This window comes from Morone saxatilis, unplaced genomic scaffold (genome assembly GCF_004916995.1).
Source record: "Morone saxatilis isolate NCDOM2014 unplaced genomic scaffold, NCSU_SB_2.0 Contig20, whole genome shotgun sequence".
Classification (NCBI taxonomy): Eukaryota; Metazoa; Chordata; class Actinopteri; family Moronidae; genus Morone; species Morone saxatilis.
Window position 1 is genome coordinate 3,645,934 of NW_023339763.1, and position 9,061 is coordinate 3,654,994.

The 9,061-nt window shown below is 38.3% G+C and overlaps 1 protein-coding gene across 1 annotated transcript in view; it reads right to left on the bottom strand.

Annotated features, from left to right (window-relative positions):
* The window catches only part of doc2b (double C2-like domains, beta), a 130,280-nt gene that overhangs the window by 21,940 nt on the left and 99,279 nt on the right, over positions 1–9,061 (bottom strand). Inside the window, exons 4-5 of the mRNA XM_035666939.1 lie at positions 5,512–5,621; positions 950–1,076 (exon numbers count right to left, since the gene is read on the bottom strand). Of these exons, the coding sequence (XP_035522832.1) occupies positions 950–1,076; positions 5,512–5,621 (237 nt within the window). The remainder of the gene's footprint in view (positions 1–949; positions 1,077–5,511; positions 5,622–9,061) is intronic.

Sequence of the window (9,061 nt, forward strand, 5' to 3'; positions counted from 1 at the left end):
ATATATATATATATATAGTCAAATCTGATGTTAGCTAATGTTAGCAAAACTAGCTAACTAGCCAGGTAACAATTTAATAACAATAAATTTGCTAGCTAGTTAGCACATTACCATTCAGATGTAACTAACACGTTAAAGATGGACGTAGATTTAAAGAGGGGTCCTGGAGTTCGTTGTGGGGGGTCGCCAGCATAAAGAAGAACAGTATAACTTTTGTTGGAAGTTAGAACAACAAGGAAGAATAAAGCGTTGCCCGTTCTGATTGTAATTTATAGTTATTCTAGTAACTAACCCATTACTCAGAGGGGATACCTTAAATCCTGTCAAATTGGGGGTCTGTACATCTATTGTGGGCTTCCTTGACATGACAAGGTTTAGGACCCCCCCTGGTAGAGTATATTATAGCAAAGTTTAGTAGAGCATTATTTCTCAAGCGTTTTGGTGTCAAGGACCCCCAAATTGATAAAGATCAGGCTGTAGACATGTATTTCGTGAGATGTAGTCTTAGGGATCCACATCTGTTAAGAATTCCATAATTACTCTCCGTACTGTATTTTGGCAGATTAACAATAAGGACTGTGAAACCTATAAACAGAAAAATCATCATTATACATTCTCTCATCAGGCTAACTTTTAGCCAATGAAATATTAGTAAAAATAAAATATTTATTTAATTTATTTGTATAGTAACAATAGTATTAGTACAGTAGTTGTATAGTACAGTATAATAAAAGTATTGTATTGCAAAGTATAGTAATAGAATAGAATAGTATTGTACAACATGTATCAAAGATAAAATAAACTAGATTTAATGTAACAACTGACACAAAGTTAATCATATTATAACAACTTTGTCTGACCACAATCCCCAAGAACAACCCCAAAAATCACATTTACTGTAACATCTTAAAACACAAGTGTGTGTGTGTGTGTGGCCCATTGTACTTACAGGTAACTGTTTTTCCAGGCAGTTGTTGAAGTTTTTGATTTGGTTGGGCTTCAGCTTCTTGAGCGGGATTCGCGTTTCCCCGATGAACTCGTTGTGGCGGAATTTGTCCTCATCACACACTGAAATCCTGATAGGAGAAGAACAGAGCAGGCAGAGGAGGACATGAATGAAGTGGGGCTCAGGTTAGGGTTTCGTTGCTGAGAAGAGGCTTAAGACTATAAAACCAGTCATTTTCCACCTGGAGCCCATCATCCTCCATCACAGGGATTCAATTCTCAGCAAAATCTTCACTTAAAGCTACTCCCACTGACTCTGTGGGCCTCATAGCGCTGAAACAAAACCCTAGTCATTCTGCAGTGAAGGGGTTCATAAGATTTTTGTCAGACTCAATCAGCATGACAGAAAATGATGGGATAATTATGCTTTAGGAAGCATTCAGACATGTATGGATCAAAAGACTCAAATGTTCTAAAATGAGAGGGGAAAGATCTTCAGATGATTGAAAGATGACGTTCCTGATCACATCAAAACCCAAATCACGACATTAACTTGAACATATCTTGCTGTGCTCGTCTTATTTACTCAATTAGTGCAGCTTGAATTCATCGCAGCACATGCTACATTCAGCTTGTTTGCCTATTTGTATTATTTAAATACAACACACACCATCATTTCAATGCATCCTATCAAAACATCAGTGTATGTTTGCTAGTGTATTCTACAGTCAATAAAAAAGAAGATTAATTATATTACAAAGTATAACTACTTCCAAAAGACACTGATTGGTGGCGAACGGAAAGGCAGCTCTCATTTCAAATCCACAAGGACAAAGGCGTACATATACACCAAGCTTCAGGTTGCCTTTCCAGACTGGAGATCTATATTCCTCTCTGCCATTTCATTAAATTTATAATGAATGTCAATTATTGGTATGGGACAACGCTGCTCTCAATGGCTCTATAACTTCAATATATGCAGTCCCTATATAAGCACTCACTCTCCTGACGTGGACATGATTCACACTCATGCATCAGGCTCATGTAGCGGAATACTGCCGGTTTCAAGTGTTTTTCTCGGCATAATCAGCTGCCATGTGGAGGAAAACATGCAGCCTTTGTGCACCCATTGGCATGAGTAATATATATTAACATTGTAGGGGAAGCGACACAATCAGAATCCCAATGAAACTCCAGAGATATAAAATATCTTATCTGCTACACAGACAGGTGGTGCTGAATTCAATTTTCAATTTACAAAAAGAAATGAACTGTGTTGTCTGGGAATGTGGAGCCCTTTCTCACAGTATTGTTCCTGGAAAATGGTTTATCAAGGCACTGTTAGGTGTGCAGACAAGTGTCCATCAGATCACTTCTCTGAGAAGTTGTCAATATTGCTGGCATTCTTTGTTTACATGGTACTTAGTGCAGCAACAATACAGTGATATTTTTTTCTGCTCTGCAACACAAATTAAATATATTTGCAAAGTGTTGATAAGGTTGCAAGGCAACAGTGACTCAATAATTGCTTCACCAGCTCTGAGATACAGTGCACATGACTATTAAAAAAGAAGTAACCTGAGGTTTTAAAAATTAATAAATAAATTTTAAATAATTCAAAGTAATGCAATGAACTTTTTATTATATAATGATGAAAACTTCTTATGATGATTTGATGAGCACATTCCTGAGCCATTAGTCCAGTAAAGTTTATCATGTATTGGATGCAGTTTTGCCAGCTTCTTGAAAACAACCAGCAACACAATGAATGCTTCTAAGAGGCTTAACAGAAGTGGTGCCTTATTCATTATTTCCTATATAATACAATAGTTCACTATATACTGAACATTAAATGGATGGATCACAGTTGTTTTGCATCATTGCCGAGAGGTTCAGTGTTGTATAACTGAAGGATAACATCTTAAGGTCCACTGTGTAACATTTGAGAGGATCCATTTTCAGAAATTGAATATAATTTTCATTAGTTTATAATTCCCTTAAAATAAAAATCTGTGTTTGTGTTACATTAGAATGAGCTGTTTTTATCTACAGATGGAGAGGATCTTCTTCTATGGAGTCCGCCATGTTGAACTGCCATGGTTGTTCGTTTTTTACAGTAGCGCAGAAAGGACAAACAGTTGTTGCTGCCATTGCATGCTACCATTGAACTACTACTACTAGTTTGTTTTTGTTGTTATTGAGTGGACATTGGAAGACTAGTGACCACTTTGTAGAAGCTAATGAAGATCCAATTTAAGAATAAAGAAACTGGCTCTAGATTGGAGTGTTTGAGGTTTTTTGGGGGGGAACCATAGTTTTAGTTATAGCAGAGATTGCAGCCAAAAAGTTGAAAAAAGTTGACTTAGAAGAGACTGTTTATGAATATTACGGATATTGATGAAAGTGACAATAACGTTGGCACCCATGCCAGAAAGTTTAATGGGGGCTCTAGTTTGCTCTCAAAGTAATCGTTGTTTAATTTCAGTGAATTCTAGTGCTGAAGTGGATGCAGATTTATCTTAGTATATATAAAGTAAACTCCAGGAATTTTTTTTCAAAAAAACAAACAAACCAGATGAGCTACAGAAGCTAGTGGAACAGAGGCTATCTCTGATGTGACATCACATTTTCAACATAGGCAGAGCTGATCGCTATTCCAGCAGTTGGGAAAAAACACACAGGAGCTCTAATTTGGTCTTTAGAAACTGCAGCCATTAATCACTGACACTGTACATTTACCGCCAGATTGACAACTCCACTGCTCTCTTTCCCTCTGCTCAGCTCATTCACTGTCACTCACTCGCTCGACGATACGCTCACTACGCTACTCGGACCAATCAGTGCTCTGCAGTATTTTAAGGTCATCTTTTAATATCAGCTCAGCTTTCTTGGAACCTTAGCTGAAAACCATTAAAGAACGAGTAGAGTTGAGTCATGCCATACCATGCAGTGGAAAACGCACATTATGGGAATGTTATTAGTTTTTCACATATTTGGTCATAAAGTGAGGTACTAATAGCACTAGATGAAATGTTAAGTGATGACCAGATGATGATAATACATTAAGAGGTGGATGTGAACTTAACTCCATGGCAATCAATCTGATAGTTTATTTCACGCAAAATGTCAGCCTCATGGTGGCGCTAGAGCAAGGGGACTACCAACGTCAGTGGGGTTCATCCTCTGGGGATCACGAATATCAGGACTAAATTTCATGACAATCCATCCAATAGCTGTTGAGATATTTCAGTCCAAACCTGTACGGTGGACCAGACATTGCCTAAAAATGCTTGTTTTTCTTTGTATACAACAAACATACAAGGCTGTTGGTGTTATTATGAGCCCCTGGCACTCACAGGAAGTCACAACTAAAGGTACAGGCACACACCCACCCACACACACACACACTTCGATGCTTGGGGGGAAACTAAAGCAAACTAAGATCCTCCACTATACGGCCCACCTATCATTGGCATATACAGTATACTCTGCTGTAGCTACCAACAAGTATTACACATATGATTACATAACCTACTTTCACCACAGAGTTAACACTTTGGTAAAAATAAAGGAGCAAAGAACAGTGAAGAAACACTTCCATTGCATAACGGTGTCATGTTTATCATGGGAAGTACACGTTTCTGTTGCAGCTTTTAGTCTATTCTCAGGTGTCGTAGTGGAACACAAATAACCAACAAAACAGGAAGTTATCTCACCTAAACAAAATTGCTATTTGGAGATTTCACAAACAAAGGATTTCCCGGCTGTTAAACTGATCGGGGGCTATCACACCTTCGGGTTCGCTCTGGCACACAAACACACGTCATAAATTGTAGTGAAAAGGAATACACAGGAAAAATAACGGCATTATTTCTGGCTAAAATGGCTGGTGTCAAATACAGGCAGTAGTAAAGTGATTTACCTCGAGAGTCAGGAAGAAGAGAAACTGTAAAACATCACTCCCTAAACCCTTCCAAAACACATCTATGGCAGGCAAACTCCTTTCCTTCTTTTCCTCCCTTTCTATTCCTTTAATTTCCTTCCTTCCTTCCTTCTTTCTACCCCTTCCATTCCTCTCATTTACTTTCTTGCATCCCCTCCCTTCTCTTATTTCCTTCCTTTCTTTCCTACCCTTCCATCTCTTATTTCCTTCTTAAGTTGCTTTAATTTCCTTCTTTTCCTCCCTTTCTATTCCTTTAATTTCCTTCCTTCCTTACTTCTTTCTACCCCTACCATTTCTCTCATTTACTTTCTTGCATCACCCCCTTAACCACATTCTTTCCTTCCCTTCCTCTTCTGTTGCTTGCGTTTTCCTTCCTTCCTCCCCTTTTGTTCCTTTGATTTACTTTCTGCCCTTCTTCCCTTCCATTGCTTTTATTTCTTTCTCTATTTTCTTTCCATTTTCTTGCCGATTTATGCTCCCTTTCTCATTATTTCCTTTCATTTTCTGCTCTTCCTTCCACCTTTCCTCCTTCCACATCATTATTTTCATCCCTCTCTCCTCTCCTTACATTCTGTGTCCTTCTCTCCATCCTGGACACACATGGGGAACAGAGTTGAGAGTACCTGAGTGTTTTGCGGACCATATCCTCGTCGGTGATGCCGTAGTAGGTCAGGGTCTCGCTCCAGACAGGGTTGAGTGTGTTGTGCAGGGTCTTGGTTCTAAGTTTATTGGCCTGGAAGACAAATGGAGAAGTTGGCCATTTAACAGGACTGAACATCATGATTGACTAACTACCGGCTCCCTCCTACAGCTCAAGAGAGCTCATCCCTCAGGTGTCAAGTTTCATTGAAATGCTGCCAGAATTATATAAACATCCCTGAAAATGTACAAAGCCGCTCCGCCCTGGTGAAAATTTGTCAATGCATTGACGTCTGGTGGCACGCATGCAAACATGAGCTCACTGCTGCATATTGAACACTGTCGAGAATGAAAAATAAACAGCGGACTGCATTTACATGAAGTGACAAGCATAATCAAAGCAGTGCAGGAAGTAAATGATGTTGAATACACTGAAGTTAAAAGATAATTACAATAGCTCAGTTCTGACTCAGTTTCTTTCTGTCAGCACAGTGTCAGCACATTTTTTGAGAAAACAATGTTTCATTCATAGAGCTTCATCAGGCATTAAATTCACAATTTAAAAAAAAAAAAACTTTACTTATACTTGAGCCACAGGCTGCAACAATACAGCAACAACACACAGCCACATCCACCCAAGACAACTACTGTAATACCTTAAGTCAAGCAAACAAACATATGAGCTATATAATCAAATGACTGTAATACTGGAATAGAGTAATTTATCAACAGGAGACATTCAAATAGAAAGATTAAAATCGGCACTTTAAAGGAAGTATGGAGCTACAATCAGGATGCAGTTAGCTTGATGCCGCATTGACAAGAAGACTGTCGACATATGATTCCCTTTAGCTTGTGTCTGTAGAGTTATGTGTTGTTGGACACATCAGGAATTGTTCAAATGCAGTATTTCTTAAAGGGAGTTTGGTGCAGGGAGCTTTTGGTTGCATTCAAACTGATAATATGTATAATTTCTAACATTATGTCACCACTGCAGAAACACTAGGTAACTGTTAAAGTATGATAATGTTGTCTGACTTTAAATGATGTTGGTTATTAGTTTGATGAACTATTGATGTTGTCTGAGCAGGGGAATTATTGCTTACTGGCTTATTGTACAGCAGTATGCTGTTAATTGTTGCCCTTTGTTCCCTTTTAAACATGATGTGCTTGTAATTGATGGTGTTATTAATTATTGATGTAACATAGTTTGGACAACAGACAGTCTCTGGGATTCCTCCTAGTGAAGGATATTGTAGTGTGTGACCCTCTGTTGCTGATCAGTCACTCAGTGTAAAAACCACAACTTTAAGACTCCCAATTACAAGACAGATAGTTGCTCAGATCTGACTATTCTGAAAATCACATGGTGTGTTCAAGGCTTAATGTAAAGACCGGATCAGAGGGATAAAGCTAGCATGCCTCTGTGACTAACATCTCCAAAGATTTTAGTTTGTATTATTTATAAATATAAATGTAAAAAACAACAATTTGTCGATTAATGGGGAGTCACATGTTGTGACAACTTCTTGACCATCAACCGTTCATCACCCACCACTTCTGTGCAGTGTGTGCCCGGCTAAGACGCAGGTTGGCAGATATGGTGGATGAGAACAGGTTTTGGTTATAGTTTCTGTACAGGAATGAAATCTGGCAACTCACTGTGACAACAAAAAGCTCAGCACAGTCGCTGTTGTTTGCCAAGAAATAGTTACAGCTTTTACATTTGTGAGCTTTGGAGGTGTTAGTAGGCATATTTTTAACACTAGAAAGAGCCAGTCTGGTTGATTACCCCTAGTATATTGTATGCTAGGCTATGTCGTAGGCAGGACATCCATCTTCTCTTATCACGCTCAGAAATAAGGCAAAATGTCAATTTCTTAAAAGAAAAAGAAGTAATACCAAAAATTCAATATTGCTGTAGTCTACAAATGTAGAGAAATAAAAAACAAAACAATGGAGCAAATAAGTGAAATATACAAACCCTAAAATTACACAAACAAGGTTAAAACCAATATTCATATAGAGAACCTTAAAGGGGAACCAATTTTACACATCAATGTCTGTTCACAGGTGGGGAATAACTTACTATTGCGTAAATGAAAACAACTCTATAAAGTCTGTTGTGACTCCAGAGGGAGCTGTGTGAAATCAGCATTGCTTGGGAATGAAGACTCACCCCTGTAGCTCGCTCTGAATAATTGAGGCTATGAGCCCGGGACTAAATCAGCCGTTACTAGCATGACACCCCTGAATCTCTAACTAGTGATGTGTCGTTTAAGTAAATGATGGGAGCTGATTTCCTTATTTTAGAAAAGAATACAAGACAGAATAATTGGATAATCCTAGTATACAATCTAGAAATGTCTCACTTTCTAATAACATTCAAGGTTTGTGTCCATAGGATTAGTCATATCCACGGTTTCTATTCATTGTCTATGTGAACAGCTGTGCAGTGCATTCAAGTAGCGTCGCGGTGTGTTTCCTTATTTGCATAAAGTAGAGGTCTAGGCTATTTTGTGAGTGTCCTGCCTCTGGAAACTCACATAAAACAAACTAAAAAAACTACACATACTCAATCCGAAAATATGGACAGATTTAAGACCTGCACCGCACATTTCTGGCATGAAATGGTTTCAGAAACACATTTCAGTGAACTACATCTGTAAAATGAGAGAAAGTTTCCATACGAGCCGCCACGTTTTCCGTTTTGAAATCCTGGAGCAGAAAACAATCGTCCAGTCAGGTGCAGCAAAGTGTTTGTGCAGTTGTAGTAGGGTGTAGCCTTTTGTGACTACAAGCATCCAATGCTGGGACCCCTCGCTTCCAAAAACGCCCCTGTGGACACTTACCATAAAACCCAAGGTTGCCGGTCGCCAACATACAAGATATAGTTCAATATAATTAAAAAGTTCTATACCTGATAATGTTTGATATTTTTATACCAAACACAATGTAAAATTGTGGTATTCTGAAAATTATAAGGTTCAGTATAATTAACTTGAATAATTTAAGTGATGAGTCAAATGATCTGGCTCACTAAAAAGACCAAACTATCAGTAGTTGAGCTGTATTATGGGTAATGTAGGTGGGAGAGGAAGAGGAATGTGTGGAATAAAGAAGACGATATCTCTGGTTCAGCTGCATCAATTTTCATCCGTTTAAAAAAACTGTCCATTGTGAGTCTGATAATGTTATAAAAGCAAAATGCTGAGGTAAAGTGTTTGTAAAGTTTCTACCGGTAAGTTCAAACTTGTCAATGCCAATGTAATGAAAACTGGAAATACAACTGAATCAGGATCTATACTCCAGGTGGATTTTGTGTTAGTGTGATATATACTGAGATATTTCATCGATGTTTCGGAAAATAAACTCAATCAAGAAATGCATTTATATAAAAGACTGTTACACAGCATCTGCACGTACTTACTTTGCCAGAGTTGCAATCCAGGGGATGGATATGACTGTGACAATCGACGCGGCTTTATCAGTGTAACATTGTGCGGAGAAATACTCCGGTGAACATCACAAAAA